Source organism: Lampetra fluviatilis, chromosome 4 (assembly GCF_964198595.1).
Source record: "Lampetra fluviatilis chromosome 4, kcLamFluv1.1, whole genome shotgun sequence".
In the NCBI taxonomy this organism is placed as follows: Eukaryota; Metazoa; Chordata; class Hyperoartia; order Petromyzontiformes; family Petromyzontidae; genus Lampetra; species Lampetra fluviatilis.
In genome coordinates, this window is record NC_136278.1 from 31,762,671 (window position 1) to 31,784,658 (window position 21,988).

Here is a 21,988-nt window from a genome sequence, read left to right on the forward strand (position 1 = left end):
CGCTCACGGCCCAACAATCGGTGACGAATATCCGAACCGGTTCTGGGCCTTCCCTAGGTCGACTCAGCCTCAACGAGAACCTGTATCGGGGTGCAACAAACATCGGCGTTGAGGTGGCGAAGGCTCTGTGGGGGATCTTCGCCTTCGTAGTTGATTCATCGTCTTTACAGAGCGTCTGTCACACTGCGCAAGCGGAAAAGGAAACTGGTCCATAAATGCCACTCGTCTTTTGCATAACACCCCCGGGCGTAGGGTGGTGGCGTGGTCAGTACCACGCTCGGCCGCCTTTGTCTCCCCAGTGCTGACGTCTTGCACACCGCACCAGCAAACTCATTTGAGGCCGGATCGACCTAGGGGAGGACCGCCACCGTGAGCTGTGAGCGGGAGTCGAACTTTTGTGTTAGCCGGGCGCGCAGCGCAGTGCACTAACCATTGCGCCACCGCTCCCCAATACACAAGACAAAGCTCTCCCGTATAGCCTCAACAGATGTATGTTGTTGGGAGGCAAGTGCTGGAAGCGAGCAGGCACACACGGGGGGGGGGGGGGTGGCCAGTACCGCTCCCGGCCGCCTTTGTCTCTCTGACACACCGCATACTGCGCTCCTACGTGGCAACCAACCACCTCAACGCCCCCTTCTCATCTCCCGTTGACTCTCTTTTTATTTACGATCAGAGGACACAAGAAGATGCTCGGTGTCGTCGGCACTTTGCTTCGTTCATCATTTCGTGTTTTTTATTCAATGCTTTGCTTTATGTGCCCCCCCTCCCCCCGTTGACTCTCTCGCCCTCCGCTCCATCTCTCCCGCTCTCGAATGTGCGAGTCATCCTTGCGCAGGGGCCATGCTGATCTTCTCTGTATCGTTCCAATTTTAGTACTGCCGGAGCAAATACTCTCACCCCCCCCCCTCTCTCTCTCACCTCTTCACCCCCCCCTCTCACCTCTTAGCCCCTCCCCCCTCTCACCTCTTCCCCCCTCTCCCCCCCTCTCACCTCTTCGCCCCCCCTCTCCCCCTCTCACCTCCTCGCCCCCCCTCTCCCTCCCTCTCCTCTTCACCCCCCCCCTCTCCCCTTCTCACCTCCTCGCCCCCCCCTCTCCCTCCCTCTCCTCTTCACCCCCCCTCTCCCCCTCTCACCTCCTCGCCCCCCCCTTTCCCTCCCTCCCTCTCTTCTTCGCCCCCCCCCTCTCTCTCCCCCTCTCACCTCTTAGCCCCCCCTCTCGCTGTCTGTGTCGAGGCGGCTGTCCCCCCCCCCCGCGCAATCTGCTGCTGTCGCCACCCGAGTCGAGAACGCAGAGGGAGGAGCGACTCGGGGGGGGGGGGCGGGGGGGTCTGGGGGTTCGATGCGCGGTCACGTACAGACTCTACAAAGACATCGTCATCATCACCACCACCACCAACACCACCACCATCACCATCATCACCACCACCACCACCACCATCACCACCACCACCATCACCACCACCACCATCACCACCATCATCACCACCATCACCACCATCACCACCATCATCACCACCACCATAACCACCACCACCATCACCACCACCATCACCACCACCACCACCATCACCAACACCACCATCACCACCACCACCATCACCATCACCACCATCATCACCACCATCACCACCATCACCATCACCAACACCACCACCATCACCACCACCATCATCATCACCACCACCATCACCACCACCACCATCACCACCATCATCACCACCATCACCACCACCAACACCACCATCATCACCACCACCATCACCATCACCACCAACACCACCACCATCATCACCACCACCACCATCACCACCACCACCATCACCACCATCATCACCACCACCACCATCATCACCACCACCAACACCACCACCATCATCACCACCACCACCACCATCACCACCACCACCATCACCACCATCATCACCACCATCACCACCACCACCAACACCACCATCATCACCACCACCATCACCACCATCGCCACAACCACCATCATCACCACCATCACCACCACCAACACCACCATCATCATCACCACCACCATAACCACCATCATCACCACCATCACCACCACCAACACCACCATCACCACCACCATTATCACCACCACCACCACCACCATCATCGCCGTCGTCCTTAACTCGTCGCAACAGCAACAACAGCAGTCACGAAGTGGCGGTGACGCCACCGCGGTGCTTGTGCCAGGCTAGGTGCACTGACATACAGTCCTGCACCACAATCATCATCATCATCATTCACGACCAGCACCATCGTCGTCGTCATCATCATCCACCACCATCATCATCATCCACCACCATTATCCACCACCACCACCATCATCCATTACCATCACCATCCATCATCATCCACCATCATACACCAAACTCATCATCCACCACCATCATCATCCACCACCATTATCAACCACCACCATCATCCATTACCATCACCATCCATCATCCGCCACCATCATCCACCACCACTATCATCCATTACCACCATCATCCACCATCATCATCCACCAGCACCACCATCTACAACAAGCACTACCGAACACCACCACCACCACCATCGTCGTCATGATCTGCCAGCACGGTGACCACCGCAGCACCACCACCACCATCACCGCCACCAAACACCACCATCATCACCACCAACACCACCATCATCACCACCAACTCCACCATCATCACCACCAACACCACCATCATCACCACCACCACCATCACCGCCACCTCTCTCAGCAGCCGCTGGGGACTTCTCTGGGGACTTTTCTGGGGACTTCTCTGGGGTCTCGGGTCCCTCTGAGCACGCGACGCAGAATCGGTCTAGTCGCCCCCCAGCGTAGCAGCAGCACCTCCTGGAGCCGAGTCCGACTGAGCACTCAGCAGGAAGCGGCTGTCGCGACCAATGCCACCCATAGGAGAGGTGTTTTGGGGGGTGTTAGATCGCGTACACACTCAGTGAGGTTCTCCTGGCCAAACAAAAGACATTACCACAACCACTACCACCAAAGATGCCCCGTGTAGCCTTAACAGACTGTTGGGGCAAGTGCTGTTAGCGAGCAGCACCGGCACGGTACACGGGGGGGGGGGGTAGTCAGCACCACGCCCGGCCGCCTTTGTCTCCCCAGTGGCGACGTTTACACACTGCACCAGGTACTCATTTGAGGCTGAGTCGACCTAGGGAAGGACCGGGTCAAATATTCGTCACTGTTATTGGTCGTGAGCGGGAATTGAACTTGGGCCTCTGCCGGGCTCGTAGCGCAGTGCGCTAACCACTGTGCCACCGCTCCCCACCACCACCACCACCACACATATACCACCACCACCACTAACATTACCGCCATCACCACTACCTTATCTTGCTACCATTATCATCACAATCTCATACACCGCTACCATCATCATCATCACCACCATCTCCACTACTATCACCATCACCACCACCAAGCAGATGCCCCATCGCCCATTATATACCACCACCATCACCACTACCCCCGCCCCCACCAAAATGACAAAGATCCCCCGTGTAGCATTAACAGACTGTAAGGGCAAGTGCTGTTAGCGAGCACCTATGAAGGCCAACACGGTACACGAGGGGGTGGGTGGCCAGCACCACGCCCGGCCGCCTTTGTCTCCCTGGTGGCAATGTTTACACACCGTACCATTCCCATCATAGACATCACGAACCACCACCACTCCATCCCCGCTACCACTACTGTCACCAACATCGCCATCAACATCACCACCATTAACATCACCATCAACATCGCCATCAACATCGTCACCAAATTCACCATCACCGCCATTAACATCACCACCAACATCGCCATCAACATCACCACCATTAACATCACCAACACCATCAACATCACCATCAACATCACCATCAACATCACCATCAACATCGCCCGTGGAACGTCGAGGCGTCCCCGTGCACCTCACCTCGACTCCCCGGGCTGGAGGCGCGGAGTGCGGCGCGCTGTGTGGGGGGGGGGGTCCAGGGGGTGGTGGGCGAGCGAGAGGCGCCGACAGAGCTCGGGGGTTTGGGGGGAGATGGCCCGATGGGGGGGCGGGGGGGTGCCGGCTCCTGGGCAGCAGAGAGACAGAGACGAGGGCGAGAGAGAGAGCAGCAGAGACAGAGACGAGGGCAGCAGAGAGAGCTGAGGGCAGCAGAGAGAGCAGAGAGGCAGAGACGAGTGCGAGAGAGAGATAGCTGAGGGCAGCAGAGAGAGCGCTGAGGGCAGCAGAGAGAGCGAGTCGAGGAGGGCAGCGCCGGACGGCTCCGTTCGTTGGAATGCGCGGACGCGGGGACGAGACGAGGAGGAGGAGGAGCCGCGGGGAGGGAGCTGGGAGGAGGAGGAGGAGGGGGGAGGAGAGGGGGGGAGGAGGTTCTCTCTCCGACGAGAGGCGAGAGATGAGTTGTGGGGGCAGGGAGCCAGGGACGAGGAGGAGCGGGCGGGGGGCGCGAGACCTCCCCCCCCCCCGTGTCTCCCCAACGCCCCCCACACAGACCCCGCACCCATCACGGGTGATGGGAGTCGTTTCTTGTTGACTCGGGAAACCCCTCGCCGAGTCTCGTGGCGTCGTGGGCAAAGAGGGTGTTGCCCTGTCGTGTCGTAGGGAGGTCATTTCCGCCCTGCATGCGAGCGGCTAACGACCTCGCCTGTTCTACAGGAGGTCGTGGGCTCGATCTCCCCCACCCAGTCGCCTGCTGTACATTTGTAGTTTGCGGTGTCTCTCTCTGGCCGTGGTCGCGTGTATTTTTCGTCCGGGCCCTGCGGGTTTCCCCTCCACATTGAGAATCAACGTTGGCCGTCTGGAGTGTTCGGCCGTTATACATTTCCACGTGGTGATGATGATGAGCCACTTCGTCAAGCTATTGTTTGTGGGTATCTAGCTTCTGAAAACTCACCGTATAGCATCTCAGAGCAATACACCTGGTCAAATACAGAATAGTTTGAGCTGTTGTTTTTATATCTCCTCTAAGATCAACAGCGGAGAGCCAGGAGAACACCCCCTAAGGTGTGCGTGCGTGCGAGGGGACAGCACCTGTGCACCTCTGCACCAATCACCTCTGCAACTATCACCTGTGCACCTATCACCTCTGCACCTCTGCACCTGTGCACCTATCACCGACAGTTCTCTGTAGCAACAGCGTTCACCGTCACCACGGAACTCGTGCCAGGCTAGGTGCACCCTTTTGAGGCCGTCACTGCGAAGCGTGGAGGGCAGGAAGGAGGTCACGGGACAGATCCCCCAGGTGTTATAGGATTGACTGACTGAGATGACTAGCAGATCATTCAAAGACAAAGATCCCCCATATAGCCTTTAAAAAACTGTTCGGGGCAAGTGCTGTTAGCGATTAGCACCTAGGCTGGCCGGCACGGCGCACGGCCGGGGTGGGTGGCTAGCACCACGCCCAGACGCCTTTGTCTCCCTAATAGCGATGTTTACACACCGAACTATTTGAGGCTGAGTCGACCTAGGGGGGGGCAGAAACCGGTTCAGATAATAGTCACTGATGTTGGCCGTGAGCGGGAATTGAATTGGGGTCGCCGAGTTCGTAGCGCAGCGTAGCGCTAACCGCTACGCTACCGATCCCCGCACGCACACACACACGCGCGCACACACACACACGCGCGCACACACACACACGCGCGCACACACACACACGCGCGCGCGCACACACACACACGCGCGCGCACACACACACACACGCGCGCACACACACGCGCGCTATTGATGCGTGCACACGTGTGTGTGTTGTGTGAGTGTGCATCACTGTCCGACCCCCATTTATCCCCCAGCTCCCTACCCACCCCAAACAGTCAAACCCCCGATTAGCCTATGGTGCCCCCCCCCCCGCCTGACCCCCCAATACCCCTTTCGCCCCCAGCAGGCGAACGTGAGATTCTGAATTCCCAATTAAGCCGCGCTCATTACCATACCAGGGCACTGGGGGTAAAGAGTGAGTGAGTGGGTGAGTTGGTGCGTGGGTGAGTGAGCGGGTGGGTGGGTGAGTAGGTACGTGGGTCAGTGTGGGTGGGTGAGTAGGTACGTGGGTGAGTGAGCGGGTGGGTGGGTGAGTCGGTGAGTGAGTCGATGGGCGAGTGGACTACGACGTCACCCCCACCCGCGATACATCCACCCCGACCAGGCCAAGACCTGGTCCCGACTTGGGAACGTGGAATTAGCCAGATATTGCCCGAGGAGGCCTCGGGCCTCCGTGGGATCCAGGAGTTGGGTTGATGGGCAGCTCGGCAAAGCGGGGATTAGTAACCCCGTCTGTGCGGACCTCTCATCTCGAGCAGTGAGTCGATACGCATGTGTCGCGGACTGTAGTCACATGTTGCGTGCTCGCCACCGCCCCACCAAACTAACGACACGAGCCCCCAGTCCCCACTGCTCGCTACCCCCCCCCCCTCCAGCAGCACATTGTGGCGGGCGGGGTGGGGAGGGGGGCCACAATCACACGCCGGAGGCTGCGTCTTTAATGTTCCACTTTCCGATGGCGATGTCGGTCTTGCAGCATCGGCCTCGCGCTGATGTTCTGATGCGGTTGATGTCTCCACCAGCAGGAGGAGAGCGATGGATTCTTGGGTCTAGGATGAGGCGTTCACTCTGCACGTCCGCGTTATCCCACTCTGTTTGAGGTTCTAGCAGGATGGGGGACAGTAGCAGCAGCAGCAGCGGCGCCGCGATCCCAGAAGGGATGGGATTATTGGGATTCGCAGTCCACACGACGGTGCAGAGTGTCTGAACGGACGAGTTCCATAATCATCATCGAACTAAACTATACTCAACTATGTTTCCTTTATTTGACCAGGTATGGCCCACTGAGCTACAGTATTGAACTCTTTTTCACAAGCGACCTGGCCACAAACGATAGCTCAACGAAGTAGCTTATCAGGACATTGATAGCAGCCAAATACTCTAAACGCGTGACGTCGTTTCTAAATGTGGAAGGGAACAACCGAAATACTCAGAGACAAATCCACGCGACCACGGGGAGAGAGAGAGAGACACGCACACTCCAAGTATACAGCAGAAGGCGTCGTCAGAGTCGCAATCGAACCCACGACCTCCTGTATACCAGGCGAGGTAGTTAACATCTCCTAGCCACCGTGATGACAATAGCAGAAAGACGCAGACTCCAAATATATAGCAGCAGCAGGCATCGTCAGGGTCACGGGGTCGAACCCACGACCGCCTGCGTACCAGGCGAGGTAGTTAACATCTCCTCGCCATCGTGGCTTAGCTGTGAAGGCGGGAGACTCCGCCCACTCGTTACGAGGCTCTGCACGTGTTAATTGTCTGTTATCTCCGTGCGTTAATTGGCTAATGCCTACTTGGTTATCAGCGGGAGCGAAGCCGGCTCCAAACGTGATCATTATCATCATCATCATCACACGCTGCTGATCTCTCTCTGCTCCCACGTCACGTCACATAACCACCTCTCCTTCTCTCACACACAAAGACAAAGATCCCCCGGATAGACATTTAACAGACCGTTGGGGAAAGTGCTGTTCGCGAACACCTATGACGTCCGCAACTGCACACGAGCGGGTGGGTGGCCAACACCACGCCCGGCCGCCTTTGTCTCCCCAGCGTTGATGTTCACACACACTGCACAAGTCGACCTACCATGTATTCGCCGTCACTGTTATTGGCCGTGAGCGCGATTCGAACTCCGGGTCTCGCCGGGATCGTAGCGCAGTGCGCTAACCACTACGCCCACCGCTCCTCGTATCTGACACCTCCGCGCGTGCGCTGTGTGGAGGAGACTCGTGGTGACAGCAGCAGCAGCAATGCCCCAGAGAGCGCGAGGCGCTTTAACGAGAAGCCAGCGCCTGGCGGTGACAAGTGACAGCATCAGATGCCGCCATGACCCCCCCTCTTCCTCAGCTCTCCCCCACCGCCCCTCCCCTCGCTCACCAACACCATTGTCGGGGATGTCACCACGGTGCTTGTGCCAGGCTAGGTGCATTTTCAGGCCGTCACGTGAAGTGTCAAAGGCACTCGCTGATGGCAGGAGGTCACGGGACTGACCCAGATGCCATGGGTTGACTGACTGGGATGACTGGCTGATGCATCACCTGTGCCACCGCGCTGCGTTTAACCGCCCAGCGCTCCGCTCGTTGTTGTGAGCGTCGCTCCTCCGCCCTCCGTTGTTGATGGAGGGCGACAACTTCCAACTGCCCAGTAGCGTCCTTCACGAGCCTCCTCCACTGAGGCCGACCTTGACACCGCTGGTACCAGTCATCGGCAAGTCCACTCAGCTCCACGTCCTCCTGTACCACATCACTCCATCTCTTCTATAGCCCGTGCCAATCACTCACCAACCCACCACACATTCACCCATCAGCTCCATCTCCTCTCTAGGTTGTGTCGCGCCCGTTTGGCCCCATCTTTCCGCACCCCCATCTCGCTTCCGATGCCTCTGCGCTCAATTAATCGATGTACTGCACGGTCCAGTTGACGGCGTTGATGGGTGTGTGGTGGTGATCGCTACGGATTTGATGGATTATGATTGTGATGGTGAGAGGGATGTGATTGGAGGGAAGTGATGAGAGGCGAGTGATGGGAGGGGATGTATTGTGAGCGGAGTGATGGGAGGGGATGTGATGGGAGAGAAGTGATGGGAGAGGATGTGAAGGGGATGTGATGGGAGGGGATATGATGGGAGGGGATATGATTTGGAGGGGATGTGATGTAAGCGGAGTGATGGGAGGGGATGTATTGTGAGCGGAGTGATGTGAGAGGATGTGATGGGATGTGATGGGAGGGGATGTGATGGGAGGGGATGTAATGGGAGGGTATGTGATGTAAGCGGAGTGATGGGAGGGCATGTGTTGGGATGTGATGGGAGGTGCGATGGGGGGAGCAGTGCTCGTTGAAAGATGTTGGCTTCAAACGCGCGATGCGATGCTTAGGGTCACGGGGAGTTGGGGTCATCAAATGCCACGGCCCAGCGCCGCGCCACAACTTCAAACCACGCCTGGGCAGTGGTTGGAGGTGGTGGTGGTGGTTGTGGTTGTTATGGCGACGATCGTTGTGATGGTGGTGGGGAGAAATGGGACGAGGTAATGCACTGAGTGTTAAGCATAACCCCTGACCCTCACTCGGACCACGATCCAATCCCAAACATTAACCCGTGAAATTGACCCCAAAGTCGAACAATGACCCTCACTCCAAACCCACGGCTGAACCCGACCCTTGACTCGAACCTTCACCCTCTAACCCTGCCTCGCCATCCTCCTCCTCAATGCTGATCGCTGCCTCTAAACCCTGACCCCTGACCCCTACCACGCCGTGTGGGCATCGCTGCTGAAATTCCTCCTCGCCAACGACAAACTCCGATTGGCACGGCTGGCTATGTACGATGCGACAGGGAAAGTTCAACATACAGAGACAGGAAACGATGAGCCGCCCCCGGGCGGCCGGAGAGGGGGGCCGGGGGGCGGGGTGGGGGGGGCGATAGGCAAAGGGACCCCCCCCCCCTGCCCGGCCCCGCCCGTGGCGCTGCTAATTAAATCGCGAGAGCAGCCGTGTCGGTAATTGGGTCTCACGGGACGGGGTGAAGGTCAGGTCGGGTTGGGGGGGGGGCATTCCATACCCCTCACCCCCCCTCGCCCCCTCTCACCCCCACTCCCCACCCCCCACTCCCCACCGCCACCACCACGGGAGCACCACATCCGGGAGTCAAACCCCGCTGGTTGAGGTGTGCAGCCCCCCTCCCCCCGCTTCACGCAGCGTTCCACAAACTCCCCACGCCTCGCGGACCCACACCGCCCACGCAGGCGGCGCTACAAACAATTCCCCGAGCTCTGCAATCCTCTCTATATATACATATGAAGATAGTTCGATCAATGCACCACGGTGTGTTTGTACTGCGAAGCACAAACACAGCCCCCGCCACGCAGCAGGAGAAGGGAGTGGGTCTCAGGGAGTCCTGTTCCATCAGGCTGCGCTGGGATCATTAGCGGCCCAGACTCGCGGGTCTCGCCGTTTCCACGAGATTCACCACCACCACCACCACCGCCACCACCACCACCACCGCCTCCTCCTCTCCCCTTCACAGATCCACCCCGGCACCGTTGGGACCGCGAGGCTGGCTGCAGGTTCACCGTGCCAGCTTCGGACCCGTGACCCCTGGGGAAACGCGGTGGACTGGTACCCATATCGCACAGGCAGGGCCCGCGCCAATTCAACCATCTGAGCATTAAACACGAGCATTGTTTGGTTCAAGGGAGGCTGACTTCTGCTGATCAGACAATGAATGTAAAAACCGATCCAGAGGTGTGCTCGCGTTGAACCGATGCTTCTGATGTTGTGCACTCTCAGAAGAGTAGTGCGGTTGATGGAATATGTAGAGAAATATTTTTTGTTTTTGTTTTAATGTGGCAGAACAGATCTGTGTGAACGAGGAGTGACGTCCGCTGATTAATGTTGGGGTCCCGGTTTTGATGGAGTGGCCTCTGGGCTGGGTGGATTCCCACGGTAGGCCGCCTCATACGAAAGGCCAGCAATCACCAACTGGTCCGTGTGGCCCCACATAACTGGGGCCACACTGTGGCGAGGTGTTCACTACCTCGCCTCGTATACAGGAGGTCGTGGGGACTATTACAATCATGACGCCTGCTGCTCTATATTTGGAGTTTGTGTGTCTCTCTGCCCGTGGTCGCGTGGATTTTTTCTCCAGGTCCTCGGATTTTTCCTTCCACATTTAGAATCAACTTCACGATGATAAGCCCACTTCGTTGAGCTATCATTTGTGGCCAGGTCGCTTCTGAAAAAGAGCTGCATAGCTCAGTGGGCCTTATCTGATGTAGTTGTTTTTTAGTGGTAAGCGTTGAGCGTTTGGCGATTGTCAGATGAGCATAACAGGAGTGCCACGTGACCCCGTGTGCGTGACGGACTGCCCTCTGGTGTAGAATCACATCATGAATCTGGAGCAACACCACAGCTCACGCAGCCTTACCTGGTAAACAAATAAAAGTGTGTCTAGTGTATAGCTTTAGTGTAGTTTGCTGTGGGCCAATAGGGTTACGTGTCCATGATAGCCGTGCAGACGTGACGGGGTTAACGTGGGGAGAGACAAGCGGCCATGGCAACTCGCGGTTTATTTGGGGAGGGGGGTGGGAGTGGGGTGGGGGGTTAATATCACGATCGTGTTTTTGTTTTACAGCTCTGCTGTCCAATAAAACATGCTGGGCTTCAATCCGATTTACCTTGCAGGTCTACACCCTCCCCACCCCGTTACGTATTATTCCATTCAGGAGATAGAGATCATTCCATTCAGCGGGGGTTTAATTTCATTTCAGCCTGGTCTCTGGCTACGCAATCGCCCATCCGGTAAAACAAAACACATCGCCTGTCCATGGCGGGGCACATCACATCGAGTAGAGCGTCTCTGCCATGGCCCTGGCTGTGGCTGCTTGAGTCGCGTGCAACAACATTCTCTCTCCTCTCTCCTCTCGTCTGTCCCTCGCCGCACCCATTTTGTCTTAACCCGCTCCCAGCCAAACATCTGCACGCATCCACCGCGCTGCAGGATGCACTTGCTTACAAAGCAACGAAGACAAAGGTTTCCCGTATAGCCGCAGCAGACTGTTGGGGCGACTGCTGTTTGCGAGCAATTATTATCACCGCCGGATCGGCACACGACGGCGGTGCTTTAACAGCACAACGCTTGCTCGGAATTTTTTCATTGTTTATACACAGCACCAAGGTACTGATTTGAGGCCGAGTCCACCTAGGGGAAGCCCAGGACCGGTTCAAACATTCGCCACTGTTACCGGTCGTTAGCGGTAATCGAACGCGGGTCGCCGGGTTCGTAGCGCAGTGCGCTAACCATTGTGCCACCGCTCCCCACTTACATTACGAACACCCCCCACCCACCCCCGCCCCTCCTCCACCCCCCCCCCCTCTCCGCACGTGGCCACAGCCGCATTGAGGATGCGCGCGGCGCGGAACGGATCGCTCATTGCAATTCTGCGCACATCGCCGGAAACACCGCACACGATGACTGGGGGGGGGGGGGTGCAGGATACAATGCCATGAAGAAGGGCCCATTGCCCGAAACGTCGCCTGTGACATTAACAACATTTTTGTTGTTTTTATGTTTAACGCCACTGTTATGAAACACTGCGTTGATTTGTGTTGTGTCAGTTGTGCACCGTTGCAAATGCCGTGCGTTGTCGAATCATCTCAGATGTGGTGGGGATCCTGCGTGCGGATGGGAGCGCGGTGGGGGGGTGGGGCGGTTGGGGGAATGGATCGGGAGGGGGGCGGTGGGGGGATGTGGTGGCTGGGGGGGTAGGAGGAGGGGAATGGGGAACCCCCTTCGATATTAATAATGAAGCATCCACGGGGGCGCTCCATCACTCACGGATATGGGAGGGGAGAGGGGGGAGGATGGGGGAGGGGCAGATTCAATGTAAACCCTCGATTTTTTTTTTCGCTGACAGTGAAGAAATGAATTATGGGACAAAAAATAAATGATAATTTAGGGACCGCGTTGGTAGTTATATTATATAGACACATACACTATAAACTGCACGCAAGAATGAACAAAACACGAGGTCACAATCGTCGTTAACACTGCTTTGAAATAAAAAACGGCTGACGTTTCGGTTACCGGCTCCTTTTGCAGGATATCAGTGGCAAGGCCACGTCTTACGCTTTAGTCATATCTACACGTGCACGTGTATCTACACGTACACGTGTATCTACACGTACGTGCACAACTGGCCGAGGGGTTTTCCGTCATCGCCATGCGGGGAGAGTCGTGGGGGTAATTGGACCATATGCTTTGGATCTTTCAGTAAAGTCACGCATATTATTTTATTATGTTTTATTTTTATTATTTTATGATTTCCATTCTACGTGACTTTACCGAAAGAACCAAGAAGATGAATCCCTGCAGTCACGCAAGCTTTAAATCGAAATTTCACGCAGATAGGTTCAAAGAAAATAACCTCTCTACGTGACTTTACCGAAAGACCCACAGAATACGAATTCCTGCAGTCACGAAAGCTTCAAGTCACGATGTATTTGACGAGACTTCACCAGGCCGGTGAGTGCGGGTTGGTGGAGGTGGGGGAAGGAGCCCCACGAACAGTCCAACAGACGGAGGAGGGAGCGGTAGCAGCCAGGCAGCGAGACGACGCTACCAACAATTGCCCCAGGTCTGCAGTCCTCGTATGTTGAGATGTTTTCAGCCAAATAATGCGCATGCGCGCAAGGGGGTCTCTCTCTATCTCTCTTACGAGTCTTTTCGGGTCCGAGTGGCTGGCTCGCCATGGGGTTCGATGGATCTGAGCTCTCTATGGATCTTGCGATCGAAACGTAATCGTTTATCTGTTATTTTTGATTATTTTCTTTGAACCCATCTACGTGATTTTACCGAAAGACCCAAGAATAAACTCTATGGATCTCCATGCATCTCTACGCTTTAAAAACAAGTTTGCGTCGTTTTCCATGCAAATTGCATCTCTCACACCACGATAACAAGCAATCGCTACCCAGGCAAGAGCTCCGCTTCGCTTGTGATATCAGCGTCTGAAACGCAATTTGGCTGCTATAAATTTCCTCACCTGGTATGCGGGAGGTCGTGGGTTCGATCCCGACCATGATGTATATTTGTAGTTTCCGTGTTTCTCTCTCTCCTTGTCCTCCGGGTTTCCTCCTCCACATTTAGAATCAACACCCGTTTCGAGTATTTGACTGCTAAACATTTCCATCGGATAAACACATTTCGTTGAGCCATCGTTTGTGGCCAAGTCGCTTCTTAAAAGAAGCTATACCGCTTCAATTTCACCTGAAGACGGCTGCTTGCGTTGTAGCCGAAACGTCGTGAGAATTATTTTATTATGTTTTATTTTTATTATTTTATTACTTCCCTTCTACGTGACTTTACCGAAAGAACCAAGAAGAACTATACAGCTTCGTCAGCCTTACCTGCTAAAACTAAAATAAGTCGAGTTTTATTTTAAGTGGAACGACAGAACAGGTGTCCAGGGATAGTGAGGCGTGGGGTTGAGTGCGTCAGACGGGGCAGTGGCACTGGTGGTGGCGGTGGCTACGCTGCTACTGCTGCTACTGCTGCACGTGGCTGCCTGCTACCCAGCCCTGTGCACGCAGCAGCAGGGAGGGTTGGTGGATCACCGCACCGACGTTGCTGTGAAACTCACTTCATACCACGTGGGTGGGCGCTGAGAAGGAGCCCATACCCTGGCTCGCCCAGAAGGCAGTACTGCAAGGTGCGGACTAATCTCCATCAGTTCCATCTGCGTGGGGTCGAGTGTGGCCTCCCTCGTGCGGGTGATCTCTGGGTTTCCTCTCACTTGATGGCCCACGGTCATTTTTGGGCGGCTGTGATTATATTTACAATGTGATTTACAATCTGGTTCTTTCGATAAAGTCACATGACTTTACAAAAAAAAAACTGAGTATGGATTCCTGCAGTCACGAAAGCTTCAAATCAAGATACAATTATTTTTTAAATAAAAAATGAGCGGACGAACATAAATTGTTTATGACCGTGGCGTCCACATAGACTTGTAATTGGCAAGTGCACACACATTGCATTTAGTACAACGGTTGGCGATAGCGTCATATATTCCCCAGTGTTGATAAGGCGTCTCCTACCACGGACCATGACTTAGCATGCGAACAGAGTTCGCGCTGGAGAGCAGTCGCTCACGTTGTAATCGTCACTTCATATTGGGTGGCCCCCTCTTTAACTCACCACCAATCCTGGCGTAGTGTACAATGGAATATTTACAACAAAAATAACCCTCAGCACATTCGGCAACAGCAGAGTGCGGGTGGCCTTAAAAGGAAAAAAAAACATGGAATAGGCGACGATTCAGGTATTGGGCCCTCCTCCTTGAGAGCACATGGAAAAGGGCCATTGCCCGAAACGGATTTTAAAGCCATGTTGAATGTTGATTTTTGTTAACTGTGCGTTTGCATCGCTGCCATCGCAAGCAGCAGCAGCATCAAGAGATGATGTGTTACTCGTGGGTTTTACCACAACGCGTTAGATACAAACGCGTTTACAGCTGGCGCAGACACGATGGCCACGTGTATTCTATGGGGTGGGGAAGTAATTTGAGCCTGGTATTAAACAAGGGGGAGCTCAGGCCGTCATCGTCACGGACGGCTGGGGGGGGAAGGGAGGTCAATAATAACGGAGGAGGATAACCGACTGAGTGGAGGTCGACCAATATTCATTTTATAAGAGGCAGGCGGTGGTAGGAAAACAGATTTGGAGCCGTGGTCTCATCACAAGCTCCCGAGGTCTGCAAACCACAACTGCGGGAGGCCCTGGAGCTCACCGAGTGATCGGCGAGCGGACAGCGACGGTGGGCGGCAGACGCCCGCCCGCCACCATCTTCCCGGCCTCCGCGCGCCGACACGAGGGGGGGGGGGGCAGCGCACGCATCTCCTTGTAAAGCCTCTCTGGCTGAGCGGCCAATGCCGGCGAGGCGTACATTACCCTGCTTTGACACATGGGCCGTAAACACGGGGACGAGCGGCAATGAAACCAGCGCTACGAGAGCCGAAGAGCGTTTGCGACGACACGCGCGGGACACGTCCGCGCTCCCAATTACGCCGGGCCAGGAAGAAGAGCGCCTGTATTATATAACGCACGCACGAGACATCAGTTGACTGCGTGTGTGGCTGATGGGGTTGTACAGCAAGTGGGTGTGTGTAAAAAAAAAATCAGTGCAAGTATTTTTTTTTGTTACGTCGAGGGACAGATGTGACAGGAAGCGAATCGCATGCTTATTTATTCTTTTGTGAACACTCGAGCGGGCTCGGACGGAACACGTCCCTAGATGGGACGGTGGGCTGCCGATTGATTGAGACAAAGCGACAGTCGGCAACCAGGGGAGGAAGAGGCGTTTGGAAAGATCGGGGGGTGGAGGTGGGGGATGGGTGGGGGTGATTGCCCCTTTCTTTCGAGCACATTTGCGAGCGATCGGGGGAGCTTTGATGGAAATGTGCAAGGACGTCCAGGCTCCAGTGTGGATGTTTTGTTGGAGGATACGAGTGGCAGCAGCAGCAGTCTTGAGAGCTGAGGGATCATCATCAGCAGCAGCAGACCGAGGCACTTGGTGGTCACATGGCCCAAGTGGGAGGGCGTTCGCCCACTTGTTGACAAGCTTTGCGGCTCGACTCTGGAAGGCCGCCCCGGTTATTACCGCAACGCGTACGGAACCGTAAATGACACTGCAGGCCTCTCGTTTCGCAGCGGCGGACGTTAAAGATCCCGTGACGTCATCTTCACCACCCCCCCCCCCCCCGACAGACGGCCCTGCTGCGTCGAGTTCGAATTCTCGCGGAGTTTGTTTCCCTCCAACGTCAATCGGCGTATTGCGCCACGTGACGTCGTTCCAAACGAGGTCATTCCAGCGTTCGGGCGTCACGGCAAGAATTTGCCTAATCACCTGGAAACGACTCAAGTGGGATTACACACAGCAGCAGCAGCATCGTCCCTCCACCCCCGACCGTGAAGCTACCGCGGAATTGTTTTCTGAGAAACACAGCGGTGCGTGCACCCTACCTTGGTGGCACCACCAAGCCCGGTGCTTTTCACTAAATTTCAGGGGGAGCGGTGGGGGGGCCGCTGCACATTTGAAACCATTGGTTTCGACGGCACGACGATGGGAGGGCGTTCTCATTATTTGTGCACTGTCAGGGGGCCGCACTAAAGGCCACCAAGGAGGACCGCCAGTGGCCCGCGGGCCTTGCAATGAACACTGCACGCTACACTAAAGAAAAGCAAACGTGTCCGATGAATGATTGTAACGCGTAATGTCGCACAACGCCGCCCCCCACCCTCCCCCCCCCCCCGAGATTCGTTCCAGAAGTCGGACGGCAACAATGAAAATTATTTATGCTCCGTATGCCTTTGAAAGCTGGCGCTTCCCAGCGCGCGAGCACACGGCAGCCACGACTACGCGCAGCCCCCCTCCCGACGTTTGCGCACGGGAATCTTGCGATTCAGCCACAAACGAAAACTCGGGGGGGGGGGGGGGAATTAAAACTATTTTTTATTTTAGCAGGTAAAGCCCACTGAGCTATGTAGCTCTTTTTAAGAAGCGATCTGGCCACAAATGATAGCTCGACGAAGTGGCTTATCGAGTGGAAATGTATTGCCGCGGGACGTTGATTCTAAATGTGGTGGGAAAAACCGGAGGACCCGCAGAAAAATCCACGCGACCACAGGGACACGCCAACTCCAAATATACAGCAGGCATCAGGGTTGTGTTTGAAACCACGACCTCCTGTACACCAGCCGGGGTATAGTTAACTCCCCACCGAGCTCGGTAGGCCTTTAAAACACACACACACACAGATGTTGTTGTTGCCATGCACAAGGTAACAGCAGCCGTAACAACGTTTCTTTTCCCCCTGTTTATTTGAAACTGTATGAACAAAAAACGCGGTGGTGATGTCACGCACAACAATGCATTCGTCAGGCCCATTCTGGAATGAAGGAGGACAGTCAACTCTCTGCAAACCCAAGGACTACATCGTGCGGACACGCGGTATAAACACACGCTCAACCCGCACGGCACGTCGCAACGGCAACGGTAGCAACAGCGCGCGCGTACCCACTCACACGCCCACGCGGGCCAACTCGCACACAACCCCCTGTACTGATTGACACACCCGCATACTCGCTCGCTCACACCCGCGTACTCGCTCGCTCACACCCGCGTACTCGCTCGCTCACACCCGCGTACTCGCTCGCTCACACCCGCGTACTCGCTCGCTCACACCCGCGTACTCGCTCGCTCACACCCGCGTACTCGCTCGCTCACACCCGCGTACTCGCTCGCTCACACCCGCGTACTCGCTCGCTCACACCCGCGTACTCGCTCGCTCACACCTGCGTACTCGCTCGCTCACACCCGCGTACTCGCTCAACCCCGCGTGGGCCAACTTTCACACACCCCCGTACTGACTCGCATACCCGTGCGTACACACTCACTCACTCACACCCGCGTACTCACTCACACCCGCGTACTCACTCACTCCGCAAAGTCGAATCCGCGCGGGCGCCCGGTTACACCCGCGTACTCGCTCACACTCCACGTACTCACATTAGTGTGCGCACACGCTCACGCGCCCGCGTACCCGCCGGCGCCCGCGGCGCTACCTCCATGCGGCCACCTTGTGGGCAGCAGCGGCACTCCTGCCTCCCACCGCCCAGAGAACGAGCCGTGGCAAAACACGACCTCGACTTGGCCACGGCAAAGCCTCGAGGGCAGAGCCACCACCCAGAGGCTCCACGGTAGAGCCACGGCATCGAGCCGCCCGGGAAGGGAGCGTTGCCCACACGGAGCAAACAGAAGCAACGAGCATTTACAAGCAACGGGGAGGAAGGCGGTTCCTTACAAAAATACAAGAGGGGTCTCTGGGGGTGGACAAGGGTGGAGGAGAGAGAGGGGGGGGAGGAGGCAGTGGCTCAATCCACGACAATGAGGAGAGAGGACCAAGCGGCCGGATGAGCGTGGACGCTCACGGCCCCCGCGCGACGCTGCGTGGCGCACGCGGGACACACCGCCGACTTGCGTCTGCGTTGGGTTAGCGGGAACCCCGTGGCCACCACGAGGGGTGCTACGTAACGCACCACACTGCTCCGAGGGTAACCGGATTCTCCCATTCTCAAATTTAATCGCGGAAGCTGCCGTGGGAGAAGGGGGGGGGGGGTAATCGGGTGAGGGGGGGGGGTACGGACGGCGAGGACCGCGAACCGTTTACAGGCCTCACCGCGTCAAGCCACCCTCACTCACCACCCACAAAACCCCCCCCCACACGCCCTCACTCTCCCCTCCCACTTCTCCCCCCCACCGGCACCCTCCCTCCCCCCACCCCCCGCCCCGCTCACGCCGAGAGGTCGCTGGTGTTGAACCGCTCCTGTTCGTAGATCTCGGCCGACACCTTGCGCCCGCCGAACCAGCGGCCGTTGAGGGCCTGGATGGCACGCTCGCTCTCCGCCGTCTCGGAGAACTCGACAAAGATCTTGACGATGACGTCGGCGTCGTCCTCCTCGCCCTGGCGCTCCTGGTAGATGACGACGCGGCTCACGGCGCCGTACTTGCCGCACTCCTCCGTCACCTCGCCCTCCAGGTCGTCGTCAATGTCCTCGGGCCCGACCATGTTGCGCAGGACCATGACGCGCGACTGCACACGCGAGGGAAAAACGGAGCGCGAGTGAGTCACGACGGCTGCGGCTGCCACTCGCTCCGGCCGCTGTTGTACGTGCGTGTCAGGAACACTCTTCCTTCCGATATTAGGAAGCCACTGGAGCTATGCACTTATAAATCATCAACAAATGAAAACCCATTTCTTTAGAACTACTTTTTGCGTGTCGGTTGTTTGTCCTACCACAGCACCTCCGATTAGCATGGTTGGCTATGCACGATGCCAAAGGAATTCAAACACTATACTACTATTACCTACACTATACACTACACTGCTATACACTAAACTACTATACACTACACCACTATACTAAGTTGAAAACTAATTTGTTCAGAACTGCTTTTTGCATGTTAGGTATTTGTCCCTCCCCCCCACCTCTGATTAGCACGGTTGGCTACGTACGGTGCGAAAGAAGTTCAACATGCAGCTCGGGGTATGGCACAAACGAATACCGTCAGTTCCACGCGAGCTGAAACGGGGTGGGGGGGTGGTCCACCAACTCCCCCCGCCCCCACCGTGCACGCAGCATTGTGCGACGGAGCTGTGGCTTTGTGTCTCAGTCGCTGCCACGCGTGTGTGCGTGTGTGCGTGGTGACGTCACCGCCACTTAGTGGCGAATGGCGGTTGTTGTGTGCGTGTGTGCGTGTGAGATATGGCCGTTCTGTAGTGGGGAGCGGCAGGGCAGCGGTTAACACGCCGCGCTACAAACCCGGTGACCCGAGTTCGATTCCAGCTCACGGCCAACACCAGTGACGATAATCTGAACGGGTCCTGGCCTTCCCCTAGGCAGACTAATCCTCACATGAGTACTTGGTGCGCTGTGTAAACATCGCCACTGGGGAGACAAAGGCGGTCGGGTGTGGTGCTAGCTACCCACCCCCTCAACATACTACATCACGCACGCGCACCCCACACGCACCTCCTGCTTGCGCAGCAGCTTCTGCATGACCATGTGGCGTGCGCTGCTGCCCGAGATGGTCATGTGCTCCTGCTCGCTCAGCGTCTCCGTCTTTTCGGGCGCTGCCTCTTTCCCGTCGCCCGCGGCGGCCGCGGCGGCCGCGGCAGCGGCGGCGGCGGCGCCTCCCTCCTTGCGCGTCGCCGCAGCGGCCGCCGCCGCCGCCAGCCCGGCCATGCCGCCCATGTTCATCATGCCCAGGCCCGGCCCGCCCATGCCCGCGAGCCCGCCCATGCTCATGCCCAGGTTGCCCATGTTGATGCCGCCCATGTTGATGGCGCCGCGGGGCATGTCGCCCGAGCCGCCGGCGCCCGGCGGAGGAGTGGACAGCACGGGGTTGACCAGCCCCACCTGCGGGATGCCCATCCCTAGCTGCATCTGCGGCCTCAGAGGGGTCACTCCTGGGCGGGGTTAGAGGACGTTCAGCAGGTTAACGACACAGTTCACCGGTAACTACGCCGAGCTGTTAACTCCCTCGCCTGGTATGCGGGAGATCGGAGGTTCCATCCTGAAAGTGATGCCTGCTGTGGATTTTTCACTGGGTCCTCCGGTTTTTCCCTCCACATTTAGAATCAACAACACGCGTTTAGAGTATTTGGTTACTACACATTTCCACGTGATAAGCCAGTTCGTTGAGCTATCGTTTGTGGCCAGGTTGCTTCTCAAAAAGAGCGATATAGCTCAGTGGGCCTTACCTGGTAATATAAGAAGAGTTTAGTTTTCTGTCAGTTTAATACCCCCGCTCTTTATTTTAACCACCATCATCTTACGTAGTTTTATCCCGATTGTAAAGCGAGCGGGCTTGGGCGGGACACGTCAGCAGCGACGACGGGCGGTAGTCAAGAAAAAGGACGCCGTGATTGACCGACGTTTTGGGCAATGACCCTACTTCACAGGAAGCCGTCACACAGCGGCCAATCAGGGCCTGTGTTAGTCAACGCATAATTCATTCGGATTTAAAGATTGTAAAACTCTGGGAGCAGTAATTTATTGTTGTTTTGCTGCCAAGCCCAAGCTTGCATTTAGTGATGAAAAATCGGAAGGAATTTATGTACGAGTGCAATTTGCACTCCGACTCTACATGTCATTTAATATTTTTTCATGACCTGCTTACCATTTCTCTATTTTGCACTTCCATCACTTTATTGTTGTATTATTTGTTGTTGCAAATTGCTGACCCTCCCCTGTTGGACAGCTCGTGGGATTCTTCCCCGAGGCTAAATCATGATATCGATTCTGATTGAGCAGGGATCCGATCGAGACCGCTTTTACAACGCTCGTTTAAATATTGCGGCGATTTCAACCGGCGTTGTGCAGAAACGGCGCGTATCGTTGCGTTATTTAAATTTTGGTTTGGTACTCGAAAAACAAATTGGGCTCTTCCTACTGTGAAGGCTTCTCACTAGTTCTATGATATCCGCTTCTACGGGCCATTCTCAAACCAAGGGTTTCCGCATGGTTTATTCTGCCTCTCGATGCCAATAGCACAATTTAGATACAATTGGGGGGAAAAGACTTAAGTAATAAAATGCCAAATCTATGCAGCATTAAAAGGATAATCGTTATGCTGGAGATGGCGTTGGTGGTCGTGGTGGTGATCGTGGTGCTGGTGATCGTGATTGTGCCGTGATAGTGGTCATGATTGCACTGGTGATGGAAGTGTTGATCGTGGTGATCATGGTGGCGGTGATCATGGCGATTCAAGTGGTGATGGCGATTAAGCTGGAGATCGTGGTGGTCATCAAACTGATGATCGCGATGATCATGGTGGTGATCAGAGTGATGATCGCGGTGGTGACCA

The 21,988-nt window shown here is 56.1% G+C and overlaps 2 protein-coding genes and 1 pseudogene across 6 annotated transcripts in view; all 3 read right to left on the reverse strand.

The window, feature by feature from the left end:
• The window catches only part of LOC144931769 (visinin-like protein 1), a 32,251-nt gene extending 27,928 nt beyond the window's left edge, over window positions 1-4,323 (reverse strand). The window contains exon 1 of the mRNA XM_078856037.1: window positions 3,948-4,323. The gene's annotated coding sequence lies outside the window, so the exon portion shown is untranslated. The remainder of the gene's footprint in view (window positions 1-3,947) is intronic.
• On the reverse strand, window positions 806-888 carry LOC144931873 (U6 spliceosomal RNA; annotated as a pseudogene).
• A 14,583-nt stretch (window positions 4,324-18,906) lies between the features above and the next one.
• Window positions 18,907-21,988, reverse strand: part of PUF60 (poly(U) binding splicing factor 60) — a 30,028-nt gene continuing 26,946 nt past the window's right edge. For all 5 annotated transcript variants that reach the window (XM_078856053.1, XM_078856057.1, XM_078856055.1 and 2 more), the window contains 2 exons: window positions 20,152-20,588; window positions 18,907-19,211 (listed from right to left, as the gene is read on the reverse strand). In XM_078856053.1, the coding sequence (XP_078712179.1) occupies window positions 18,912-19,211; window positions 20,152-20,588 (737 nt within the window). In that variant the 3' untranslated portion in view covers window positions 18,907-18,911. The remainder of the gene's footprint in view (window positions 19,212-20,151; window positions 20,589-21,988) is intronic.